The sequence below is a fragment of the Cyclopterus lumpus genome, chromosome 15, assembly GCF_009769545.1.
Source record: "Cyclopterus lumpus isolate fCycLum1 chromosome 15, fCycLum1.pri, whole genome shotgun sequence".
NCBI lineage: Eukaryota > Metazoa > Chordata > Actinopteri > Perciformes > Cyclopteridae > Cyclopterus > Cyclopterus lumpus.
Genome location: NC_046980.1, coordinates 13,777,672 through 13,805,640, shown reverse-complemented (window position 1 = coordinate 13,805,640; position 27,969 = coordinate 13,777,672). Strand labels below are relative to the sequence as shown.

General features: G+C 41.3%; 1 protein-coding gene across 3 annotated transcripts in view; it reads right to left on the bottom strand.

Moving 5' to 3' along the window:
- Window positions 1–27,969, bottom strand: part of march8 (membrane-associated ring finger (C3HC4) 8) — a 61,920-nt gene that overhangs the window by 13,982 nt on the left and 19,969 nt on the right. For 2 of the 3 annotated variants that reach the window (XM_034551520.1, XM_034551521.1), the window contains one exon: window positions 5,099–5,149. In XM_034551520.1, the coding sequence (XP_034407411.1) occupies window positions 5,099–5,149 (51 nt within the window). Of the gene's footprint in view, window positions 1–5,098; window positions 5,150–13,527; window positions 14,138–27,969 lie in introns of those variants that run through there. The other variant, XM_034551522.1, reaches the window with a different exon arrangement.

The following is a 27,969-nucleotide window of genomic DNA, read 5'->3' as shown; positions in this document are numbered from 1 at the left end:
CAATACAAAATTCAATATCCAGCTATGCCCTTTGATCTGGTTTTCTGAACAGCACAGCTTCTCTTTTCACAAACATGCTGCCTCTTTCTTTCTTTTCTATTGTACTTTTATAGTTCATCCCAGGTTGCTTTTAATGTCCCTTTAAAATGGTATAGCCAATATTCAAGATGGAATATAAGATGTAAAATGAACAGACAGCTCTGAGAAATGCGTGAGATACAAAAAGATCAGTTTAACGCAAAAATACGTTATTAACGGTTAGCATTAATACGTTATTATTATAATACGTAATAATCCCTATCACTATTTAACTCCATGCTGATTCAGCTCTTCACTTCATCAATAACTAAAAAGAAGAAACGCATGCTGAAATCTGTAAATGGTGTAATTGGATAAAGAGTGGGACATCATGTTTACACTAATGACACTGGATGGTATCTTTGTTCCTTCTTCAATATAATGTTCCATTGTGTTGCGTCTGTTAATCATTCATGTTGTCATCTTTGTGAGTCGGCCGATAGATAACTAATTCCGTCTCTGAGCAGACTCAAACAGTAGTGGGATGATAACTGAGTCAAGATAGTATTGATTTAATTAACTTCCTAACAGCCTGTATGACTCTTCAGACATCTGCTCTCTCATAACTGCCCTCTCATGACGAGGACCTTCGATAAGCCAATGAGTGCCAGCTTTAAATCTCAACCACTGATGAACAATGGTGTCAAGTAGCCCCATTTCACACACACACACACACACACACACACACACACACACACACACACACACACACACACACACACACACACACACACACACACACACACACACACACACACACACACACACACACACACGACATAATCCAGCCTCAAAACATACTGTAATGAATCCTGGTTTATTGTGCTTGGAAACAATCTCTCACGTCATTATCATAACTACTAATTGAATCTCTCCTTAAGCACTCCCACTCTCCACGTACACTTCATCAACACATAAAGTATCCTCTTTTCCACTTTTCTTCCGTCTCTTATTTCTCTTATATTTTCCCATATGCCATTACCTCAGCCTTCATTCTTCGGTTAACGTCTTGAGAGAACTATAGCCTCTCATTTTCTCGCCACAGAGGAACATTTCAACTTTAAACTTTTGATGTGCCATGTTTCTCTGGAAACTTTAATATTAAAGTGCTTTATATAATTCTGTAATATCTGTAGAGCTAACATGATCCGTTCAACAGAGAAATAACTATTTAGCAAAGAAGTTGGTTCATTTTTAAAGCAACCTTTCAAGCAAAGAATATAAAAACATTTTCTCGTTCCAGCTTCTCCAATGTGAGAAGATAGCCCTAAACAGCTGACAACCAGATGTTTGGCTGACTATCAACAGCAGCCCCCGGAGCAGTGGGTCGCTACTTTGTGTCTTTATGAGGACTGTAATAGTTTAATTCCTTCCCAAACAGTGGAGGAGGCATTGCACAGCCAGCTCCCTGGCACTGTGCTAAAGAGAGAAACAGCAACAGCTAAGCCTCCTGACCTCGCAGAGTGGAAAATCTACTCCTGCCAAATCACCGGGCAATCCTCAGGCTGCTAAGGCTTTCAGAGCAGTTTTTTTTTGTATTCTACACTGACCATTCCTTCATTTAAAAAAAAAAAAAAAAAAAAGACATTTTGCCCTCAACTACACATTTCTTCCACCAAACTCCAGACAGGAGTAGCTTGATCATGAAACCGTCCGGATACATGAATCAATGAAGAAACAAATACACAGCGGGTGAGAGATTTTGGCTTTGTATACGCATATACATTCATAGCTCAGACTATATACCTCAATTCCCCCACAGTGATAAGCTCACTGATAAAGGCAATATCATCTTTATGAAATAATTTACCCTCCGGCTAAATGCTGCAGCGTGTTTCCTTGTTATTTTCTCTCTGTTCTGGTGCGTGTCATTGCAAGTATTCCAGCGAGTGTTGATTAAAGAAAACACCAACAGTTCAGTGACTTTTTACACAAAAAAGAGACCAGAAGTATCCTGCCAGGTTATTAGTATAAAACTAGAGCAGGTGCTTTGACAGAATGAACAGATTTTTTTCGGCTGTATGAGCTCTCGCATACAACTCATCCAGACTGTATTGTCGTGCCAAGCCGGAGATGTTATGAAATATTCCTCTCAGGCTAATGCTGTGGTTATTTATGTAGAGAGATATCTTTTTAAGTAGGTCAACGATTGGATACAAGCACATTCATTTTTGATTTGATCTGACATGAGCTAGTGATTCAGTTGAATCTGTGCCGTGTGAAGCAACGCAGAGTTTGTTTTGGTGTCTTTATTTCGAGTCTGGCTGCAGCTCATGTGAAAATGAATGAAAGCAAACATGTGTCAATCAATATCATCCATTAAACGGTCATCAGCAGTGTCACATGAGTAAAGTAACTCGTGGTCTTTTTAGCTGTACATTTGACTGTATTTGAAGTGCCTTTATCTTTCATTTTTTGAAGCTTTGTAAGATAAATTAACTTGACCAACATTTCAAATATTGTTTCAGCAAAAAAAAGAACGTTCGAGTCACTGAAATATGAAAATCTCCCATCTCATCCTGCCAATAATGAAGACAGTGGGAAAACTGCATACTGTCATGAATTCCCCGTCTTATTAGTTGTTTTCGTTCTGTTTTCTGGTTTAATTAACTCTCTTGTCATTTCAGACTCGGTCATTCACACCTGATCGTCCTTTCTTCCCTTCACTGGTTCTCACGCCCATCTCACCTGCAGCCCATCCCATCATTAGTCTGTCAGTATTTAGGTCCCCTCACTTGCACTTGTCCTCTGCCAGATTGTCTTGTGTTTTCGTGCCAAGCGCTCCAGCATTACGTTAGTCGCTATTCCTGATCTGCCTGTTTTGACCCAGCCTGTTCTGACCCTGCCTGCCTGCCCCGACCTTCGACTTCCTGCCTGCCCTTCGATTCTCTGCCTGACCCTTTTTGGACTTGTTTGCCTAACGGACTGATCTCCCGGTTTTGACCCTGCCTGTACGAAGTAAAGACGATCATCTTTGTTCCCCCTGTCTCAGAGTCGTGCTTTTGGGTTCCAGTTTGTAACACCATTACACATACATACGTAACATATTCTCTCTGATCATATTCCTATTAAAGCAGCTTCAGGAGGGATAAAATATATAACGCATCTATAACAGCCAGTTTAACTTGTGAACAATACATGTCAAGAACTTGGAGAGGACTTCTTATATTTCCTTGATCAGTGATCCAAACTGGTCTAGCAATCCAAACCAGCAAGTCTTTCCAGTCACAAGCTGACTCAGTATCTTTAACCGTTGAGGTTTCCGGTAGACTTATCTTTCCAGAGAACAATTAAAACAGATTTGAAACCTGCCAGTCAGTGGTATTTCCCTTTAGGAAAGAGCAGGAAACAGCAGCTGGCAGGCAGATTGCTGGTTATTAATTAGAGCTGTCAAACTTAACAGCCTTGTTCATACTTTATGTTTATCCATTACACACATTTGTTAAAGTAATGGCGGTCTAGGTTTGACATTTAATGACAATGCAAGGTATCCAGAAATAGCTAACGGACTAAATTCACCCTTCCATTTACGCATACAATATCTGGCATTTTAATCTCTCGGCCATCTTGTGTGTGTGTGTGTGTGTGTTTGTGTGCGTGTGTGTGTAGAAAGCAAGGGCACCAAGAGAAACTTTATCATCCAGACTTTCCAGATGTGACTAAACCTCACTTATATATATACATTTGAAATAAGTTTGAAATAACCAGGTTGTCCTAAGCCACTCTGCAAGATCCATATTTCAGCCGAACAAGGCATGTTGAAATTGATCAGTTTCAGCTATTTTAAGCCTCATCAAACTATTCTGCCACAGCAGCTCCAGACTGACACTTCTGTCTCTGTAGACACCAAACTATGTTGGAAACCATTAAACAAAAAGCTAGACATTTTGGGAACATTTCTTACTGATTTTGGGTCTGTTCCTTTTTGGTTTTCCTATCAAATTAGTAAGAGAATGAGATAAGATGAGCTTTAATTGATTCCCAGAGGGGACATTCAGGTGTTGCAACAGCACAGGGACTAAAATAACTATAGCTAAATAGAGAAGAGTGGAAAATAATAATTATAAGTTTATAACATAAAAAAGAATAGAAATAAAACATAGAAACTATGTAATAGCAATTAAACTCAGAGGTAGATAAATGTAGAAAATGTATCATATCCAAGAATGACAGATGCAACTACAGACTACAGATGTAAAAATACTGAATTTTCCTACATATGAAAGTCTTAGTATTTTCATCGTCACAGGTATACCAGATCTTTTATTTACCATCACATGGAAATGGAAGTGAATTATGAGTTAAATTCAATAAATCAACAGTTTATGTAAAGTGGTCATTCTTCATTTTATGAAGCCATACCACCTCTCTAGTCTGAGAGTGGCACATTGTCTTATTAAGAAACACTATATTTACATTTCACCACAGCTGTGACCATGGAATTTATTGCTGGTATATTCGTCCCTGATGTGTAATAACTTCTCCCTCATGTATAAACTGGCTGGTAGATTATACATTATTGCAGGAGCGGTCCCCTGGTGATGACGTGACCTTGACATCTGTTAGTACAAGTAAAGGGTTTATCCTATAAGAAGCTCTGGTGAAGGACGATTGAAACCCTGGAGTCAGATTCAATGCTAGGTGTAGGTTTGCCTGAGAGAGCGAAGACGAGTACGGAGGACGTAAGGGAAGAAATAGAGAAAGACAAGAGTCACAAAGAAACATCCCGTCTGACAGCCAAAGTGAGCTGAGGAGCCGAGGTGTAACGTCTGCTCTCTGGAGGCTGATCAGAGGGGCAGCTCTGATTGAGGTGATGCAATTCAAGGTTATCTAGGTATTCAGGTTATCTACCAGCTACTCTCACTCCCATGCATGTCTGTCTGTCTTTCCTGTCAATCTCTGCCTTCCATCACGGCTTCACCTCACGGCCGCCCTCCTGTTTTCTCGCTCTCTGTGGCGGAGGAAGGCGATACATCATACATTTGTTTTTTTTCCCCCCATTTATGTGTGCTTTGCTCACCTTTGATATATTGCTGGACCTGCTTGCAGAATGACCCAGAGGCTTTTCATTCTGTAAAAGAGGAGAAGAGAGGCAATTCAAGTGGGTGCAACAACAAAATTCAAACACGGATAACAAACCTGCACACGCATCCTGCATCGTCAGAACTGACATCAGCCGCATATTTTCTATCGGCATTACACTTAAATTTGTGTGTCGAGTGTTTGCTGTATTTGACCATTTGAAACAGAATGGACACTCACAGGAAATGTTTGCAAATGTTTCTTTTCACTAACACACCAACTAGAGCCATGCTGCTAGCATAGACACAATAACAAGCAGATTTAAGTAATAATGCAAAAGGTATTTAATGTTGCAAATATGGTAATATGAATGAGGAAATCCTGTTACACGCTATAGCAGTAATAAGAAGGACTGATTCATGTTTGTGCATTAACAAACACCAAAGTTGCATGTCTCTGCAGCTGAGCCTGAGCTGTTTGCCATCTTAAGGTAATCAAGTTTTTCTGGCCCAAGACTAAAGGAGGACAAGCCGATTACATAACGCATCTGTCCAAACCGCAAATCAAATGGTGTCACAATATTTGTATCATTACCTAGGGAACCAAACAGGCCAACTCACAATGAACAGTCAAGCTCTGTTCTGAGGCTGGAAATGATCCTCAATGTCCACTCTGTGTTCTCTGCTTGCATCTAACACACAGATAAACAGCCACTGGGGTTTTGTACTGCATTCAGTGTTGGTATTAAAGCCTTCCTTAATGATGATTAATCAATCATGGTTACATAATGCTGAGTTCACACCGGCTCCGACAGGGTTGTGGTGCTTTGGACATGAACACGTCTTTGTAAATGCAAATCCGCTCTATACAGTGTACACATATTGTAGACGCATGCCCAGATTACACAGTTTGGAACAAAGATTTCCTCCAAGCTTCCATCAGCGCACACAGTAGACCACACATGGCGGCATTATTATACAACAGGAGTCACAGAAATCAACCAGTATTCCTATTAAGGAATGATACAAACTGTCAATATGTCCAGTGTGTTGATTGGTTCAATGGTGCAAGATACGAGATTGGGACTTTCCACCGGGTCTCAACATAGAGAAGGCTTGCCAGTTTACGGTGCTAACAGCGCTAACAGCGCAAACAATGACAAAAGTGCCAGCGTGCACCAACATGCATTGAAATCACGCACATGCTATGTCATCAAAGCGAGAAACAGCTCAGAAAAAAATATTTAGTAGAATTCTGTTGGAAACACATTTTGATATTCTTCTGCACTAGCAGATTTCTTTTCTATAAGGTAATACGGTTTTGGGGACTAAATAAATGAGAAGGACATATTGTAGGTAAAGTGGAACTTTTGGGGACCCTGGTAGTCTGGGGCCAGTTGATAATCCAGCCCGGCAGAGGAGGACACCAGACACGTGAAGATTCACTTACACACACATAATTTGTTTGTGTGGAAATCTCGACCCTGAAAACCTTCCTCATGATGTCAAGAAGAAGAGCAGCTTAAGTGTTACCTCTGCCATCTTTGACCAAACAGGAAGTACATTAACCTTGACACCAGAAAGTCACGGAGTAAACACACACACACACACACACACACACACGGTGACTAGTTGCCATGGTGATAGAGGACCACTGCGTGTGCCTCTCCATCACACTCTGCTTTTCCATGCTTACTTCCATCTCACTTAAGTCTTGAGGACATTTAAACATCCAGCCACGTTGATAAAACAACAGTTTGAATATGGTTTCTGAGATCTGTATCGTCTTTAAATCAAAACATACAATTTATTTTACACAACTATGAATTTGCAGCAAAGTGTTAGTGAACACAGACATCTCTTGCGCCTCACTTCCAAAACTCTGACAGCCAGCTAGTCACAGAGCAATAGCAAAGGTTTCCATTATCTGATGAGGCAAAGAGATGACATTTTATCAGAGGAAAAGCAACATTCTGAATAAACATCCATATGCAATTTCCTGTCGCTTTGATAAACTAAAATGCCATCTTCAAGTGTGTGGCCATTATCTTTAATCTCAAACTGTATTCATCTTCTGTTTTATTCTGCTCACGCACTTCCTGGCTGATGCAATGACCCACACTGAAGGCTCACAGTAGCATGCACCGTACAGCACCGAGGACAAAATAAAAGCCTTTTACAGGTTCTTCAGATAGAACTCTCCTACTGTAGTGGATTAAAGTGAAGTTCTTCTCCATGTCATTATTTATTCAATGTCATCATTTATTTAATGTCTTCAACAATGTCATCAAATGATTAATACAGGTTTCAATGGGTTCAATTTGTGCAGCGTATATCAATTGTCAGATTTTCAAAGAGGATACAAATTTAAATGTTTTTGTTGTTGGTTTTGTTCAGGAGATGACAGACGGGGATAACGGCTCCTTGCCCTTAATCCTTCCATCTTGGCCAAAAATGGAGTAACACAGTTATTCACAGACAGAGGTTTCTGGGAAATAGCAAGGCCACAAATGGACCGATGACTTTCATAAACAGCAGTGATCTAAGGGAGGGAGGCTGCAGATAAATGACAAACGATGAGAAAGAAAAGAGATCAACACCATTTCTGAGTGTCCTTTTTAACACCATTTCTTGTAAAAAAATGCTCCCAAACTGTGTTACTTGTACAAACTCTGGGTGTCACCACCACTACTGGCATGGCTGGAGACTATAAAGGGCCTCATTCTCTGGGCTCATGCATAATTCTGATAAAAGAAGGGTTCAGGTTTCACACACCACTGTGTCAGTCTTTCTCCACCTCCTTTGTGGGTCTGTGTGCAGCCCCCGCCTTTAAACACAACTTTCATACTGGACTCAAGGCTTGTAAGAAAATGAAGCTCAGGAGAGTACGACAATAGAGGAGAGGTCATATTCAGATGGCTGCGTCTCTCTCGACCTACAGGGGCCACAAGGGCTCAGCTTGCCTTCATGCAAAAATCTCCAAAGATAAAACCTTTGGATAAAGACACATTTCAAAGAGGCAGGGTTAAATTCCCAAAGTTTCCATCCTCAAGACAACTTTTTAAATAGAGTTGAATTCCACATCTGAGCAGTAGATGAAGATTAGGTAGACTATATGGGCTCAAGCTCAGTTGTTTAATCAAGCAAAAATACCAGCTTCTTAAATGTAAAGATTTGTTGCCATTCTCTTTTGAGTAACACTGTAAATTGAATATCTTTTGGTTGTGAATGTTTTCTTAAAACGCATGCGTCTTTGGACAGCTTAGACATATATCTATAACTACAGTTGTAACTAACAATTACTTTCATTACAGATTGATCCGACTGTTGATTACTCAATTCTTCCTTTAGTTTAGAAAATGTCGGAAAATAGGAGAAAAAAATTAAAAGTTCCCAAAGCCCAATTTGATATATTGTCATAGTTTGTTTTCGCCGACCAACGGCCTTAATGCCAAAGATGTTCAACTTACTATCATATATGATAAAGACAGCATCAAATCCTTACATTTAAGAATGTTTGGCAATTGATTAATACATTGTCTGTCTATTGACTAATTGTTGCAGCTCTACATCAATATTAGATGTAGGACTGATTGTGAAAAACACTAAAAAAGAGCCATAAAAGTAAGACAATTACATTACAAAAAGGTAAAAGTCTCTTTCTCTTGATGAAAAACACTAAATCTGGTTTCTGCACCATTACACAGCAGCGTCATGCCAGAGGCGGGACATGAAGATAAGTTTGTGTTTGAGGTTAAAAGCTACCCAGAATTCAAACCCGAGGCTGCAGTTCTTACAGCACTATCTGAGATCGTCTACATCCGTTTCTGTCCCAACACAGACATGAAAAGGGATTTCCCACCATCAGGGTGACACATGAGAGCTACTAGTCAGTCAGTCAGTCTCACATCGCTTCACCTGGTAGGTTTATTTGTTATAAGGGGTTAGTTTTAAAAACAATAGCTCCTTTATGTGCATCCCACTGACAGTTGTTGAATTTGGCAGTTGCCCTGTTGAAAAATAGACAAGGAAATCACTTCATAATCTCCTTCCATAAATAGCTGACATCGTAACAAGACTAAGAGTCCGACTGAGAGATTGTAGGAAAATGGAGAGAGCAAGACACATACTGTCAAGTACGAGACAGAGGAGCCAAATGAATGATGACTTTCAGACAGTGGTAATGAGGTGACTGTCGAAGGAATTTCATCAGTGAAATTAATGGACGGAAGTTTGTGCGTGTGCGTCTCTTTTTTCCTTCTTTGTTCTTTCTTTGTAAATTCATTACAATTCCAAATGACCTCTGCAAGCTGCTTAATTCCTCATTCAACAAAAGCGGTGCAGTTTCTTAGTTATCACAGTTCAATGTCCAGCAGTTTACACCTCCGTCTTTGACAGCTTAAACTACACAGCATTCCTTTTCAATACTATTGTACATTAAACATTTGTGCTCACTCTATTTCTATGAAAAATAAGTAAACTTGTAATGTGTTGTGGTAGTATTTAAAAAAAAGGTAAAATGGACATTACACAACTGAAACCTTATAAATGAGGTTACTTCCTGCCTTTGGTACAACAGTGGTGTGTGAAAGCATTTATTTCAATAAAGCTTTGAAAATGTAATGTCCAAATCAATCACATGGGTGTAAAATAACTAAATTATATATTTTTAATTAGATGGACCATCCTCAAAAGGAGGGATGGGTGCATCAGGTTTAAAGGAAACACTGCTGATATCTTAAAATGAATAAAAAAAACATTCATTAATAGATAAACCTCAAGTCTTTATTCAAAAGGAGCAAGAATAATTTGACAGACATGTAAACTCCTTTAAATAATTGAGAGAACTGGATTGTATATGTATAGGTTACATAAGAATATAATTTGTTTGGTTGTATTTCTATGAACAATTACTGGAAATTAATAAAGCTAACTTTTCAGGAACACGTTTTGAGGGATCTATGCTTTCTGAAATTATAAAGTAGATGAAGGATGGGACAACTTCATGTCAGCTTTCACTAAACGTCTTTTCACTTTGTTGAACACAACCGTATGCACGGATGCACTCGTGCATCTTAGTCGTCAATGTCATTCTTAAGAGCACCGTGATAAAAATGGCTATGAAAATGATTTAAGCGGAACAGCAAGCTAAAGCAGACAACCATAACCATCTTGTTTTCAGTTAGACCATGAAGCTTAAGATAAACAGACATTAGACTGACAGGTGAGGGAGTAAAGCTTGTGGATCTGCAGGTACGACAGAAAGCCAGTGGCAGACTGCACAAGGCTGTGTCTGAATAGCTTTCCCTGAGATAAATGGCATCAGCATACCATGATCTGCTTAGGGCTGATCATTCTGCCAAATGCAGATCTAAAAATGAGGCCATCCTATTTTCTTTCTTTTTTTCCGATGCACAAGTTGCTGCAGACAAGCAGACACAACATTTCCTTCACAGAGAGAGATAACAGATTCCTCCGCATGGTCTCAGCTCCTCAGATAAATCTCTCTCAAATCACATGAATCTGATGCCAGCGATGTCAAGTAGGCCATTATAAAACACACATGGAATATACAGCCGTCATGCACAGAGAGAGATATTTGAGGAAACGTTGCATTGCCTAGCTCCTCCCCCGTTAGAGGTCGCAGACACACATCATTGAAGCAAAAGTAATATCAAACATCCCCGACAAAAATGATCCCTTCTGGAAAGGAAGTTGGCCTTCATGTGGTTTCCCTACCTCTGTAAATGTCCAGCGGGAGGAAATGCAAGAGTGTGCAGCTGGGTGAGAGATTGTCAGCAGATAAGAAATCTCAACTATGCAAAGCAACAACAAGTGGAGAGCTTTGCTAAACACATACATCTAACCAGACCTAGAAGAACTGTGTCTTGAACTTTTTATATGAGAGGCATTAATTAGCTCAACAGAAATTACAGCCTCACAGTGTCAGCCTCCAGAATTTCTGTGTGTGTGTGTGTGTGTGTGTTTCTGTGTGTATTATAAAACCACATCAAACTGAGATATGATGTAAAGTAATACTGAGACTGTGTTTGCACACAAATCTACAGCACTTGTGTGCATTTGTGTGTGTGAATGAGCATGTCTGTCCATTCTCTTATGGGCAGGATGTGAGCTTGTGGTTTCTCCTCTTCCTCCTCCTCCTCCTGCTCTATCCGCCCCTCATCTTTCTTCATCTCAGTCATAATTACATCAGTGTGTCCAAACAGGAAATGAAAGAAAAGAGACAGTGACCATCAAATTCTGAGCAGGACCATGTGCATGGTGACTTATCCTGGCTGTGCATCTAGTGAGGCTATACGGCAGCTTTATAGCTGGAATACCAGAGTCTCATCCAACAATAATGAGAGCGACAGAAAGAAAGTACCAGAGGAACATGAAGGAAAAGTCAAATATGACAGTAACAATAGGGTATTGCTTTATAAAGAGATCCAAATATATGGGAGAGTGTTTTTGTGACTCACATTTCCTTACTCCCTCCACTTGGAGTTAGGCCCTCCCCCATGACATAAGTCGTTATTTATGACTTGTGTGAAATAGTTAAGCTACAGATAAGTTAGTTAGATTAGTTTAGCGCAGTGCCTCTGAATTAGCTCCGTTATTAGTGTGTGAACTATCAGTTCCCTGGTGATATAATCCTTCAATAATAGGCTCTTGGAAACAAAGACATGCATACAGATGGGCTAAGAGCAAAGACAAGTGAGGAAGGGGTGAATTACTGACCAAAATTAATATTAAGCGCCTGGTATAAAACACCAATTCAGTACTTCATTTGAAAAGAGACTTGCAGTCCATAACAGCTTCTTTATCGCCAGCAGCAGCTGCTTAAAGAAGCACCCGCTGGGGATATAAACACCCAATCTGAAGTGTAACATTTGAAACAAAATATGAAAAAAATAAATTCTGCATCTAGCCTGCTGAATATTAACTTTATGAGTTCTCCTCACTCCGTACTGTTGAATGTGCTCGGGGGTTTTGAAAGCAAGCTCTTTCTGAGGAAAACAAGAAAATGAAGAGGAAAACAACGCTGTTATCAGAGGTGCTGTGTGGGCATGATGCAAAATAACCAACTTATGAGTGAAAACTATCATAGTGCTGCAGGAAAGCTACAGTACAACACACACACACACACACACACACACACACCTGTGTGCAAGAAAACCTCTGCCATGCAGTCCTCTCCTTTCTTCCCTGCTTTTCCTCATTTCTCCCTCTGTCCCCTCCTCCTCCTCCTCCTCAACAGGTTTTAAGCCTCTCCCGTGACATGTGACTGACTGCATTAATCTCCCCCTTCCTCCCCCCCCAGTTGCAGATTTGACACAAAGCCCTGTGATTTGGTGCATCAGTAGATGATGTGATATGCTAAGCGATAGACCGTGAGGGGGACATATATTTATATCAGGTAACTCTGCCACTGAGGTCTTGTGTGGAGTCTGTGTGCACCCATCAGCAGCAATCACACTCCACAGAGAAGACCGCTCTCTTTAGCCTTTCACACCATAAGTAAAGTTGGGTGAGCAAAGAGAAAATAGAAAAAGAACTAAGGATGACAGAGCAGAGGGGTTACCGAGTTCAGTACTTGTGTGACAGCACACAGAGAGCCATCACAGATTATTGCAAAAAACAATGAGAAAAAGGAAACATGCAACTATGTTTGCAGTAAAGTCATTATAATAATGCTCATGGGCCATTCAAGTCATATACAGTATTTATGTGCATCCCCACTCATCGTGAACAAAGGGCAGAGGCAGCAGAGAAAGTGGGTCAACCTTTCACACTGAAGAGATGGCAGATGCTCCTCTGACCCGCACAAACAAACATGTATAGTATCATTGTGCATGTACACCCAGGAACATGTACTGACTGTAAACACTACTTACAGGGTTCAGAGCCCCCGATAGATAGCGCTGAATAGAACAACATCCATGCAGATGAGAAAGAAGAATAAAACAAGCCCCCCAGGCGTTAGTGATATCGCCACTTCTGCTCGAGTGGATGGAGAGATGGACCATGCTCATTTTGCTCTCTATTGATCCACTCATCACACAGACACCGACAAACCAAATGGACAGAACCACACATTCCTGGCAACTCTTTCATCTCTCTTTTACTGCAGTAGAAGAGCTCAGCCATCACCACGGAGACAGAAGGCCTCACCATAACAACCACTCAATGGAAATTGCAATGATCCCCTTTCCTATAAATAAAATGATGCATACATGCCTCGTATATGACTGACAATGGCTATAGATATTATATAAAGCTGAGTGTTGTATTTAATGTAATGATGTAGAGTGTACACCCTGCTGCATTGAAAATAATCACAACAATGCCAACATCTGCAGCATCAGCACCATCAACAGAGACAAACACGCACAAAACAAGACCATCAAGAACAGGATATCTGTACCTGAATCTTCATTTTCCAACAGGAATTCATGTCTGGATCTCGAAGTCACCTCTTTCACACACACACACACACACTCACACACACACACACACACACACACACACACACACAATCAAACACCCACCCTCACTCAGACAATGGTTCCTCAGGGAGGTTGCATGCCCCCTCTGTAAATCCTCGAGGTGAGCAGAGACAGAGAAAGAAAGCTAGAGAGAGAATCCTCTGCAAATACAGAAGTGGAGCAGCGGCAACAATGTCAGCCGTCGCCGTGGCGACTGCAGCTACGGCGGCACAGTGCGGAAACAAAGACAGACAGAGGAAGAGATAGGAGAGAGATGGCAGAGGGAGGGAGAACAAGCGGCTGCCCTACATTTTCTTCACAGTCACACAACACAGTGGCATAGCTGCTGCTGCTGCTACTTGTCCAGGCTTGTTCTCCCTCTCAGCTGCACACACACATGCAGAGTCAATCCTGTACTGTAATCCCATTGGCCGAGCATCCAGTTCCTCCAGCTGATCTTGGTGAAATGTGGGGGAGGGGCAAACTGCTGTTGAATCATTCATGAGAAGGAGGTGGTGTCCTTTAAATAGACTCCCTCTGCTCTGCAAACTGAGCTTAACCTTAAAGTACCTTCCTCTAACTCTATATACACACACACACACACACACACAAAACCACTATCATTGTCCACCAATCAGAGAGGCCGTTGCTGCTGGTAACACCAATCGCCAGCAGGCACAGAGGGCTGCAAGGCAGAGCTCTACACACTAAGGACAGATCAGGTCCTGTCCATTGGCCGATGAGCTGAGCAGCACTTTACCTTCATTGAGCAACACTGCTTAAATGGCTTTAGCCTCTAAATACAGTCTTACAGCAAGTCCACTGGCCTTGGCCCGTGGACTTTGGACAGTTAACACAACAAAGAGATTTGAGACTGTTATGCTTTACTTCATACTTCTACTCCGCAAAATCTCAGATGAAAATATTGTATTTTTTTAAAACTATTTTACAGCTCTTACAGCAATTTGCAGATAACAATTTTACATATGAATCAAGCTCACTATATAAAAAGTGTATTAAAGACGGCACATTTCATTAGAAGATTGATTAACTTTAAACGTACCAACAGTGTAATAGTTCAACTGATATTATTGAAATGCTGTTCAGGTCTTTCTGGTCGCTCAGCCAGCTGAGAGCCCCGTCACGTTAACGACACATAATGAGCTGCTGATCTTCCAGCACAGGATGACAGCAACACTGTGGGGATTTCTAATGTAAAGCGAAGCGAAAAGTTGGGTTATGGAAAACAGTGGTTGGACTGATTATTGGACCCGTCAGAAAATATCAATCACAGCCGATGTATAAAAGCCTGATAGAGTATAAAGCAGGAAAGAGGGGCCATACAAAGTCAGAGACACGAGAGGAGGTGATATATCGGAGAGTTGGATGGAGCCGTAAAGATAGAAATTAAAAAGGCAAAGTGTGAAGGGAGAGAAAGAAAAAAAAAAAAAAGAGAAAACTGAGTGAGAAACTTGTCAGATATCCCACTGGGCGTGAAATTGCACCGCAATAGCCTTTTCAGTTCATATTCAAATAAAGTCATGCATACTGATGATTACAACACTAAAGCTTGTCGACCTTCTGCACGTTTCAATCACATCTAACCCACAGAAATGAAGAAGGTGAGAGATGGTCCGTGAGAAAAATCAAAGACAAACTCTAATATGTTTTTTTGCCATGTTTAATATTCTGTAAAACGTTGAATAACTACACAGGGATCCTTTGCTGCTCAACTGCTGTAACCGAATGCAGCGCTTTGATCTGGAGCTTTGCTTTTCATTTACATATCTTTGTAATGCAGCGGAGGATGGTTTTTGAGCCGCGTGTATTCATGGTACAGAATCTTCAGACCAGAATACGCAAACACAAACATTAAGTGGGCCATCATTACGGCAACACGACAACGACACAATGCCGCCAATTCACCCGCACAAAACAACAAGTGGCCGACTGTAGCAGCGTTATTGATTTGTGGCTTTCCTCACAACACACTGGCCTCTTGCCCGAATATCTCACATCTCTCAATGTTGACACCCAATAGAGCAAATCTATCTTGACCTGTGAAAGCCGATGGAGATTTGTGGAAAGGGGGTTCGAGCAAAAGTGACCATCAGCGAGGCGGTCAGGTGGGGGTGATGAACTATGAAGTGACCTCTTTCTGGGAGCCACACTTTCTCAGGCTATTTCTGGCTGGGTAGGCGACAGAAGTATGGAGCTATGGAGCAGTACTATGGAGAACTATGAATCCGATCACTTTGTTTAACAGACACAATTCAGACATTCATGCTGGTGGCAAACAATAACAAAGATGTAGAAGGGAATCCTTACAACACTGAAAACATTTAAAATAGATGATTCATTCAACAAAATGAAGCAGTAGTAGGAAGCTGCTAATACAACGCACAACTCAGAGATGAATTATTATTGATTACCGATTTGACCACAACAACAACGACATTTGAAGTCCAGAAAGAACTTCAGGCACTCATTTGTATGTTTAAGTTACAAAGCAGGATTAAGTTACAAAGCTACATGGCTTAATCACGAGTTGCATAAAAAAAGTCCAGTTTGGACATTTTCTAGTTTTGCTCTATGAATAAAATTAACTTGACTTGATCGGGACAACAGGTGGAATCATGGGTTTCATTTCCGCAAAGCCAAAAAGGTAAACGCAGTTCATCAGCCCTTGAGTAGCCCACATAATATGCATGAGGCTTTTTTGTTAATATTGTGCTCACATGATGTATATTACTGATAAAGTTGTCCAGTGTTTAAACCATTTACCTCGATCCAAGTATTTATTTCAGCATGGGAGGAGATCTGGATATACAGGATGTAAAGGGAAGTTGGAGTCGACGAGGTGTGGTAGGTAGGAGGGCCAACATGGCATCAACATCTGGTCATGATGAAAAACAATATGCATGTCTCATGAATAAATACAAGTTTTTGATGTCAATTCCTTTGTTCAGTTCAGCACAAGTAACAGTATTTTGTAATGTTCAAGGACTCGGGATGAGAGTCTCTCACCTCCAGGTTTGGACTCAAACAAGTCTGAGCTGCAGCTTTTACGTCAGTCATGTCTCATTTAATTCATCTAGAGTCCAATCTGTCCAACCTGAGGAAAATCTGAACGCAGTGTTCTTCGCTCAGAGAGCAATCAGCAAACGTCAGTCGTGATGTCAAGTCTTTCCACAGTCCCTGAGTGTTTTACCAGCTGCAGACTTCATACAGAGAACAAAAAGCTCTGTGTCACTAATGAGTGACTCACTGGCATGGCATGGAGCACTACACAGTGCACTTAAAGACATGTGGTGATAGAAAGGGTCACAGTGTCTTATCAGAGCAGTTGTAGTTTAATACAACCGAGAAGAGGCTGCATGCGACTGAATTTTAATATCTCAAACAAACAAAAGTGGATCACTCTGTGGGCAGTTTGAGCCGGAGCACACTCTCATATGTAATAAAATCCTGTGTGTCACACACACACACACGGTGTCAAATAGGAGGGGAGCAAGTCTGTAAACTGAAGACAATCAAGACCTTCTCTGACCTTTGGAGAAGTGAGCCGTACTGTAAACTGGAGCACATACGGAAGATCAAGCACCACAAACGCCGGTAAATGATGAAAAGACTGATCTCGGGCTCTTTAATGATTTCCTCTTAGAGAGTTGATGTCCTGTCTGATGTTTGTTATATAATGTGCGGGAACATCCACACACCCACACATCACATTAAAGATATGCGTTAGCCAGCAGCCACACACACACACACACACACCTCTTTAACGTCTGCCAGCAACCGGGTTTATCAGCGTTTGAAAAAAAGGCACCTGCAGCATTCACTGTGCAGACGGAAGCACCGACTCCATCAGTCTCCACATCAGCACCCGGGCCCAATGATAACCTTCTAAATTAGATTAGTATTTCAACAGTGCATTAGGTGAGGAGCACGGGACATCTGCAGAACCTGGCGAAAGAGGTAGACCCTGCACAACACTCTCAGTAGAGTGGATCAATGAATCCTAAATACTTCCCAAGTTGCAGCAGAGGGCTAATTGGCATGATGAGGATCTCTCAAACTTAATTAAACCTCCACGATGTGAGTGTGCGTTTGATCAGGAGTCATCAAAAGCTGTTTGGATGCAGATAGCTGCATGGAGCCACGCTGGCAAAGCACATTGTGCTGTTCAGCTCCCGACCACGGGATAGAAGAACAGATATTCAAATTTAGAACCGAATGACTACAAATGCACACGGTTTACTAAGTTCTTCTTACCGACTAAAGATAAGTATCGGCAGGCCAAGTCTGCCTTTATCTCTGTCTCCTATAAACATCCGCAGCCTGATAAACATAATTGCAATTGCTATCCTGAATTTTTCAAATAAAGAAGCAATAGCAGTTTCATGTCTCCATCTTTCAATTTCCCAGACAGATTTTTTTCAAAGGCTGTCTGAAAGTGATCCATCCAGCCATTTCTTAAAAAAACATTAGATCCATCATTGGTGCTGAACTTTTGCTATACATGTGCATCACTAGAGGAATGACCTCAGTGTACAAATGTATAAAAAAAAAAGAAACTAGCAATGACATCATCCATCATCACCTGCTGTTGAACAGATGGTGCTACAATATTTACCCTGGACAGGCGGAGAAGTCTGCATTGCAAATATAAGGATTGGGGTATTTTAAAAAACACATGCACACACTCAGAATACAATAATATGCTCTTTGACCATAACTGCACTATTATTTTTCCTGCACTTCAAAGATCTGATGAGGATTTCGGGGATGTAAGCAGCAGTCGGAACCCTCAGGGTGGAGGTCCTGGCCCTCAAACATGTCAGGGGGGAAAAGCTCCCTCATCCGAACCACAACAGGTCAAGATAACCAACAAAGATGAACTGTTGAATCTCTGAACAGAAACACAGCATGCATCTCAACACAGAAAGGCAATCGACACAAAGAGGAAGTATAAATAATTCCTCTAGAAGACATACTCCTCAGAGGTGTGTTGTTTTGCAGATGAACAAAAGACTACAGCAAACAGAAACTACTCAGACAATTTCAAGTTTCCAATTCAGCTTGTTTGTAGTGTTAGATGCTTCGATGTTCTGAGCTACAACTCTATTCACGCCTCTACACTACAGCTACCTGAGCCGAGTAACCTTGGATTTACACATCCTCTTCCACGTCCATGTACTAATGATGAAGCAATGAATCTGTCCCACACCCACCTGCTCCAATTGCCATTTTTAAGGTGCGGCCTCATTTGGCTCCCAGATAAATATGGTCCAGAGGAGCGGCAGCAATTTGCATTTAAAGACTAGTCGTCTTACATGCCTGGTGTCTGCAGTTCAGTGAAAGGCACATTTGCATTTTGAATGTTTGAAAATGCTCAAAAGCAAAAAATGGGGAGCTAAAATATTTGGATAGCTTGTCAATACAAAAAAAACCTACATCTCAGATTAGAGTTGTAGAGAATGTCACACTGCACCACAGTTTGGGAGGGAGGTTACAAGAACGAGCGTTGGGATGCATTAGAAGGCATTTCCTGGTTCAAGGGACGAGGGACAGAGAGCTGCTGAAGCACAGATACAGGGTTAGCTCTACTGCCCTCTGCTGACCGGGTCCTGCACAGACCCTCAACGCAACTACACAACAAAAACTACAAACAACTAAAAGCTTTTATTGGGGACAGAAGAGTGAGGCATATTTTACGGGTCAATTTTTTCCTGATAATATTAATCCATTTAATTTATATAGTGCTTTTCTAGATACTCAAAGACACTTTACATTATACACCGTAGACACAGCTACGGGGAGCAATGCAGGGTTAAGTGTCTTGCTCAAGGACACATCGACTAGGGCGGGGATTGAACTGCCAACCCCTTGATTGAAAGACGGCCATGCTAACCACTGACCCAAATTATTGATTGAATTTTTCACGACAAGACTGATACAATTTGGAACTAATGAAGACAATTGATACAAAAGGTCCGATACTATTATTTTAGTTTTTTATGGACTGTTGAGTTTTGAATTTTAAGGAGAATTGACCCTCATATTCTACTTCTACATTTACTATTGTATAGCTGTTATCTGTTGAATTGTGCAACAGACTTTTGGTTATCCTATATTAGCATTTAATTGGAATTAGTTAACTGAAAGTGTTGCAATTAAAACAGTCTATTAAACCTGAAATGACTGCCAAATGTAATAGGTTGCCAAAAAAAGAAATTAAATTAAATTAAATGAATTAAAACTATTACTATTTTAAGATAATAATGCATGTTCAACAGTCAAATGCAATGACTAATGCAATGTTATTCAGGTATTTCAACAAGTATGGTACCAATGGTTTTTGTTGACTCATTCTGACTTCCACTCTGCAGTCCACTCTTCAGTGACCTTCACGCCAAGGAAACAAGAACCTCTATTCCCTCTAAACTCATCATTCTCCTCTCCTGCAGCTTCAAACATCCAAACACCACAACCCGGTTGACGTCCGGTATCTCTGAACTGAAGCTTGACGTAGCCGTTCTCATAGCACACTGCTCATCAACATGTGCGCCACATTTTTTTCATCTCCATATGGATGAAGCTGTCACAGCGTCGGCCAGGATTGTTCTGTGTCACATGACACAGCTGTGAGGGGCTCACGGTGGGGCTAGTTGGGACTTGCTTCAGATCATTTTTACGACACTAATAGATGATGGGCACATGGAAGAGAGGCGTGAAACAAAACAAAGCCGGATTTGAAACCAATGTGCTGCAATTTGAGTGTCTCAAACTCTCATTATCCGCCTGGAGGATTGTTTCTACTGTTACAGCCACAATGTCACACTCCACAAATGCCCCCATGACCACTGTGGATCACATTAAGTAAAAGGGCAATGGAGCCAAAGCTTACATGCAGCTGAATACGCTAGCTCCTTGGGACATCAAGGTTGTCTCTGAACGATAACTGCCCAGCATATCAAACCCTATAACTATTAAGCCTCACATTTTACAAAATGATCCACTTCACCTCCGGGTTTGGAGGACCGATACAGAGAGAGAGAGAGAGATGGAGGAAGGTGAGCAGAGGAGCAGACCGCTTTTTACAGCTGGTCTTTTGAAGTAATGAGCATGAAGTCAAAATCCAATCGCTCCCAGCTGGTCCACACTCCAAACTTTTCTTTTTTTCTTCATTTTCATCACCCACTGCTGCCATCTGAAATTCTGCCGTTCCCCATCCTACTCTACATTTTTCTTTCTCTCTACATTTAATTTTCATCTTCCACTGACTCAATTTACGCAAACCTCCTTCCAATCTCACTCCAACCCGTCAATATTTGTTGAGTCAGCTCTCCGTCTGTGTGCAGACAGTTTGAAACAAATATCGTAAAGAGCACCTTTCCCACATGAAATGGGACTGAAATCAGTTTTAAAAAAGAGGGAGCAGATGGTGATATTTTCCTTATGACATCTTTTGGTTTTTATAGCGATTTCCCAGCACTTGTTAGATCCCTCCCCCTTTCATCACACTGGAGGCCTTACACCAGCCGTGTGAGCTGCTTGCTCTCCATCTCAGAACAGAGTAAAATGGGTTATAGAGGGAAGTTGCTTCAAATAGACACACACAGGAATTACATTTCATGTTAAAACTGAAACGGGGGACCGCTCTGCTCCAAGCTCAAAAACTTCATTATTCACATTTCACAGTAAAATTACTACGTGGTGATTACATATTAGTTACACTTAGATAACCATTCTTGTATTGCACATTTCAGAGACATAAGCTGCTATTTACATTTTGTGAGCTATAGCAGGGAGAAAAGATGTCCACCAACGAATAAAGATATCAAATGTCCTCAGGAGAAGACAGGCAACACTTTTATGGAGGCAGCATCTTTTACATTCTCCTCATTTGTACAAAGTGCCCGTTTTCTGCAGCTAGTTTCAGCTGTTTGTTCAGCGGAGTAATCCAGCTTCCTGGGAGACCAACAGCAGTCTATACGTTTTGTATTAAATCAGAGCACTTTGAGTGTTCAACAGGAGCAACGCATCAGATCCTCTTCCACAAGCCACTAATGCGCCTCTGTAACACACACACACACACACACACACACCTAAGGAAGACTGTCATCTTCTTCAAGTAACATACAAAAACCAACAAGTCTTAAGAAGTGTGCACTGAAGGTGACAGTACGCAAACACCATCAGTTGTCACGACTGAATGTGCTTTGAAGATATTGCTCAACGTGCGCTTCTTTCGCAGATTCATAATGTGACAACGCCGTCAGAGTGAAGAGACAAATGTGTTCTCTCATCGAATCATCCAAACACTTTTTTCCCTTCCAAGAAGCTGAGCAACATGTCCATCCCTGGCCTCAACTTGTTCGGTAGACAACTCTCAAACAGACAGATAGACAGATATAGCTTTCTTTTTAGCAGCAGCAAACAAGGTTACAATATATACAATACACTAAAAATAAAATATTAAATTTAATATGTAATCATTACATAATAATAGGCGCATGTGCAAAGCATTCCCAAACATTAGTGCTATAAGCAGTGAGCTTCTGTGTGAGTCACAGATATCAATATAAATGAGTTAACCTTAAACTGGATGATGGTTCAAAGATGCAGTCTGTTACATAATAACTTATTAAAGGATTCCTTGTGGTAAAAACAACGCTAGTTTAAGTAGTAGCTCACAAAGTCCTCGACTCCGATGACTCATTCTCTCTGCCTGCATTACCCCGATGCTCCTCTTGTTTCAGTGGCCTGAGATTGTCACATGTCACATATAGCACCATCATAAACTATTAGCAAGCCAGAGGGAGGCCGCAGCCCTGCAAGAGTAAAAAAGTGTGTTTGTGCATGCAAGCATTCAAAAGACACAGAATGAATTGCAGTCACCCCTGGCAGCGGGACCGGAGGCAACAGACAATGGAGTAGCCACCAGACTCCTTATGCGTGTGTGGAAGGTGCCGCGGGCTCAAATAAACACATCAATCTAAATGACGAAGGACTGACAGCTCCTGCTCTGACAAATTGGCTTCACCTCGATTTCACAGAGACAAAAACATGATTCATTCATGTTACCCTTGCAAAGGGTTGGTTTAGATGGCGGACGACACTGGTCCACTGAGAGACCACTACCTAAAGCAAAGTGGGAAACCACAGCGCTCCTGGGATGTTGGGGTGAACAGTCGGCTACTTCTTCACATTCGGCCTCTGCTGCACCAGGCCTGCCAATATTACTATTATTCGGTCTTTGCTCCATTTCTACAGCAACAACATGCTCCTCTCTCGCTTCTTTCAAGTTTACAACTGAGCGTAATTGTGCTCTCTTTCACCTTATCTTTTCATTCTCACACCTCTCTCTCTGTGCTTGTTCAGTGGGTTCCATCTGTATTCAATTTCTCCTCTTGGCAGACGGAGGTGAATGTCAATGCCGGGCTGCAGTACTTGGTACTCTGCAGAGCTCAGTGAGAGCCTCATCAGGAGACCAGGTACGAGTGCATCCATGGAGCTGTACAGTCCACAGGTTACGATAAGTACTGTGCACACTTTCTCGTGGGTTATGACAAGTGAGCTATATGACTCTAGCTGCCATTATCTTCATCGGTTACTCTTTTATCATGAACTGGTCAAGTGGTGCAATAACTAACAACTAGTATATTCACTTTGCGCGGTCAATTGGCAACATTGGATTCAAACCCTTCCTGAAATAGTAATTCATTTACATAAAATTCCCTGCCTAAAAATGTCTCAGAGTAAAGCACTAATCTCGAGGTGGTAGATTTCATCTCTAAAATAGCCTCATAAAGGTGATGAGATAGTTGCCGTCTCCCTACTGAATATTGATCATAAGATTTCTAAATGTGCTCTGGACTTCAAGGGGCAGAAATTTCCAAGCAACACACATCTGGTATTCTACTCGACCGATGGGAGCTCTTTGTGCATGCTGTCATTCTTTACAACATACCAAGAACAGATCTCCACTCCTGTATAGCACAATAGAAAAAAGGTAGCAGGTTGTGAACCGTTCTTGGTGTACAATGAGGCTCTCACCTTTGATTTAGAAATAAAGCTGATGGTTTGAAAGCTCACTTGGCTGGTTAGTACCTCTCCTATAAGAATATATAACTGCTCTGAATAAAATGTGGGTACTTAGAAGATCAGCACAGCACAGATGGGCAACAGGTATACACATTTGGCAAAATACTGTATATATTACTCTGTATGGTTTCTTTTCTGCCATATGAAGCAGAAGGGTTATTGTCTTAGTGACCAGTGCAAAGTTGTTTTCTTTGTTTCTTTTGTATTCAGTACCTTATCATATTGTTTTTTGAGTAACTCTTAACATCACCCCTCTAAACAACTATCCCATTACATATTGTGCAAATATTACTAGTGGCCTTTGGACGGCTTTCATTTTCAATTTAAAAAATAGTTCCACAGCTTTTAGCTGCATGTTAACTTTTGAAAACTTGTGCAAAGCTGACAGTCGTAAATTACTCAGAGGACGGAAATTACATTGGGTTAAATTTAACTGATATCTTTAAATTAAAATATGTCTAAATCAAGTTTCCCAGTTTCTCAAACTGACCCTGCAGATGTCAATTATCTCTTGTCTAGAGCATAAATAACTGAAGTAAATAGGTCTCGTCATTCTGGTCATACACTAAACACTGACGCAGAAACAGCTTATTAATACAGGAGTATCATTTAAATAGTTTTAACCATTATTCCAATCGGTAATAACATTGTATCCATTCCCTTAAGAGTTGAGATCTGAATGTTTACCTCTAGTTTAGTGTGTTAAGCAATTAGCAGATGTTAGCATGTTGTCAGTGAACACCAGCCCAGCTGAGGATGATGGTCTTTAGTTTTACAGGTCATAGAACAAAGTATTGGACAAGAAAGAAAATCTAATTTGCTCTCATGATGGTGTTAGATGCAAAGTCGGTGGATCACCAAAGTCACAAGGATTGACAGACCGGCATTGCCATATCTAGAGGCTAGCTTCTAGTTCCACTGAGACGCTGTCTGAAAAGCTGCTTTCCACAACAAAAGAATTCTTTATCCCCCGATGTGTGCCCTATAGCTCATGGTAGCAGAATTACAGGAAAAGCAGTCACGGGCCTTTTATACTGACAAACAGTGAGAATAGTTTGTAATGGAGTCATCGTCTGCAGCTGTTGGGCATCTGCCTCCCCGGACAGCAACAAGGAGGAGCTCACAGTGCGGTCGCATGAGGGAATTCATAGGCGCAGAGATTAACTGTGCTAATCTTCCACTGGATAACACCATGAGAGGGTGGTAAATGGACCTGTACTTGTACAGCGCTTTTCTAATCTTCCGACCACTCAAAGCGCTTTAAGGTGGTGGGAGAAGTTGGAGAAAGAAAGATCAAGACATTTTAGGGTGACAGGGATGGACAAAGATGCCGTCTTATTGTAAGAGACTAGTGTGCATTTGTGCCTAAACGTCCTCCTCCCCTAAATGAAAACAATTGGGAATCTCATCATATCTTACTGGAAAGCGTCTGACCGCCCACTATCTTTCACTCGATGCACAAGAGACTTATTATGTGCCTGTGCGGTTGCCATAAACTGGCCACCACAATGGAGTATGACAGAGCTGTGAGTGCCATCAGACTCATTACAGAGACGGGGCGTACGGCTGTGTAAAACTAGCATTCATCAGGCAGATATTGTGCATCAGACTTCTCAGAACCAGAGGACAGACTGCTGTGAGGGGAACATGTGCAGTGTCTCCTCGGGAAGATGAATATGACCGCTCCATTGATCTGGCTGGCTGTGGCTGAATGTTCGAGGCCGTGAGAGTCACAGAAGCCGAATCAGTATGTCACAGTCTCAATTAAACGGCCTCCTCAGACACCCTGTGGAGACACCTTCCAGTGAACAGACAGAAGCCCTCAAAGACTGAGGCAGCAGCGTCTCAGAGAGGCGAGAGGAGCGGCCTTTTATTTCTCCCACCGCTCCCATTAATTTCATATATGTTTTTTTGTCCATCTCTGTCTGCATGTCTGTCTCTGGTTATCTGCTGGCTCTTCTCTTGCGTCTCTGTACACTCCATCCATAGTCTACAGAGATATTCATGCACCAAATGTAATTGGTTCCTTTAAATTCATTCTGGCAAAACCGGTGGCTTTCATAGCGGAGAGCTTTTTGTGTTCAGGTGCACATTCTGTTCCTTTTCCGTAGGTTAGCAGGTTAATAGCTATACATCTCTCAGATTAGGTTATACAACAGCCCAGATAGTAAATCGTGAGATTATCATTTGTAAACATATTTTACACAAAGAGAACATCTGAAAGCAGCTTGCTGAGACTTTTTATTTTACAGTAAAGGGTTCATTTTGTGCTATTAAAGTGTGTATATGTGTGTGGGTGGAGGGCAAAGGCGCAGGGGTTAATTAGAAGACACAGTTCCCTCTGACTGCGTCCCCCTCTGGCAATAGAAACCAAGAGCTGAAATACATGCAGTGCCACCATCACACTGGAGACAAAGCAAACTCTCCTTCCACTTTCATACAAGATTACACCGTGTCTACTAGAATATAGAGCAGGTAAGGGGACTGACATTATTTCCCGTCTATTTTCTGTTGCTATGGGTCAATTGTAATTGTAAAAAAACTAAATATTGCAGTAGTAGTGTCAGCGCTTCCAAAAGAAAGTAACATAACATTTGGAGCCATCACAGAAGGTAAGGAAGCAAAGTGTTTCCTTACAACTTTCAAGGCCCTCGAAGGCCTGTCCATCATGTCGGCTCCTTCACATTTAATTATGTTTTTTAGCATTTCAATGTCAAGTGGCTCAGCGCAGCCGGGTCCTCCGGGGAACTCGAGCAAGTCCTGCACAGACGGGCTGACTAACAACACCAGCTGCTGACATGTGGATGCGTTTGTATGTACCTGAATGTTCTTTTTTTTAGGACGTGCAATGCAGTAAATATACTATTGGTCCTGCGAGGTAGTGCTGGACCAATCAAAGAGACTAATCAAATAGTCTTGGATGTTTCGATCAAAAATGGCAAACCTTTGCAGTTTCAGCTTCCCAAATTTGAGAATTTGCTTTTCTCTGTTATTTATCATTGTAAATTGTATATATTTGGGTTTGAGCTCTTGGTAACTGCAACGTTGAGCTTTGGGAACTTGTGATGGGCATTTCTACTATGTTTTGACATTTAATAGACTCAAATATATATATCAAAAAGATAACTGGTCTCTTAAAAGCAAATGAAATTTGTCAAATCAGGTTACAGCTTTAACTTTATTTATTTACTGTATATCAGCAGCTAAAGACGGGATGTTTGCAGAGTTTGTTAATCTTTCTGAATTCCCAGAGAGGCATACGCAAAATAGGTTAGTTTGCTGACACACAACATTCATACCTTTATGAAAACAGCCGCCAGCATAAAGAGAATCCCATCCTGCCTTAGTGTTATCTTCTCTCTCCAGCTCCTGCTTAGCAGACAGGCCGGGGGAACCCGTTAGGCCTCAGAACATCTACACCAGGATGAACGTAGGGGTTGTGTGCTTGTGTATGTGTTTATATGCATGTGTGAGAAAGGGACAGCATATGTGCACACGTGTTTACAGATTTGAATAATAAATGGATTAACACCGGTGCACCAGTAAAAAAAAAAAAAATAATATTACAGAAGCTTTTGCACCTTTAAAGTCAGCAAAATAAACAGAACACATCCAACTAGAAGTGAACACCTTAGGTTTTCCCTAATGTCCCTCAAGTCACACATTTAAATACTTCTTTTCCAAATAATTCAGCATTTCATGCTTAGTTTAGCCAGCCCCAAGGCTTTCTGGGTTATTATCATGGCATTTCCATTTGCCAGCCTCTGGGCACTGCTATCTGGAAGAGAATGATTTGCACAGTTTAGACACACCAAATAATTGGTAACGGTTTCTCTGCCTCAAGGCCCAGGAACAGATTTCTAAACACATTTAATCAAACCTAATTTTTTTGGGACTATATTTTTCAGATGTAGTGCTGGGTGTGTAAACAGACTACCCTGCCATCTGCCATCGCAGCCTAAAAGCTTCACCTGCACCAAAAGTGCTAGAAGGCTGTTTCAAGTGAACTAGTTCCGTCTCTATACTAGAAGCGCTTCGTTAAATCATAGAATAGACACAATAAACCACCTGAAGGCTGTGTTGAAAGTTTATTCAGCTGTGGTGGTCATTGTTTGATGGAGCCGGGATTTGTGGAGGCCAAGATCAGTGCAGAGGAGCGCTGCGGTTATTAAAGCTATCCTTGGACTCTGACACATGCTTAATGAAGGACAAAGCTTTCTTCTAGCACTCTCTGTGCTTTCATGAAAAATACATGCAGGATCATAAAGGCC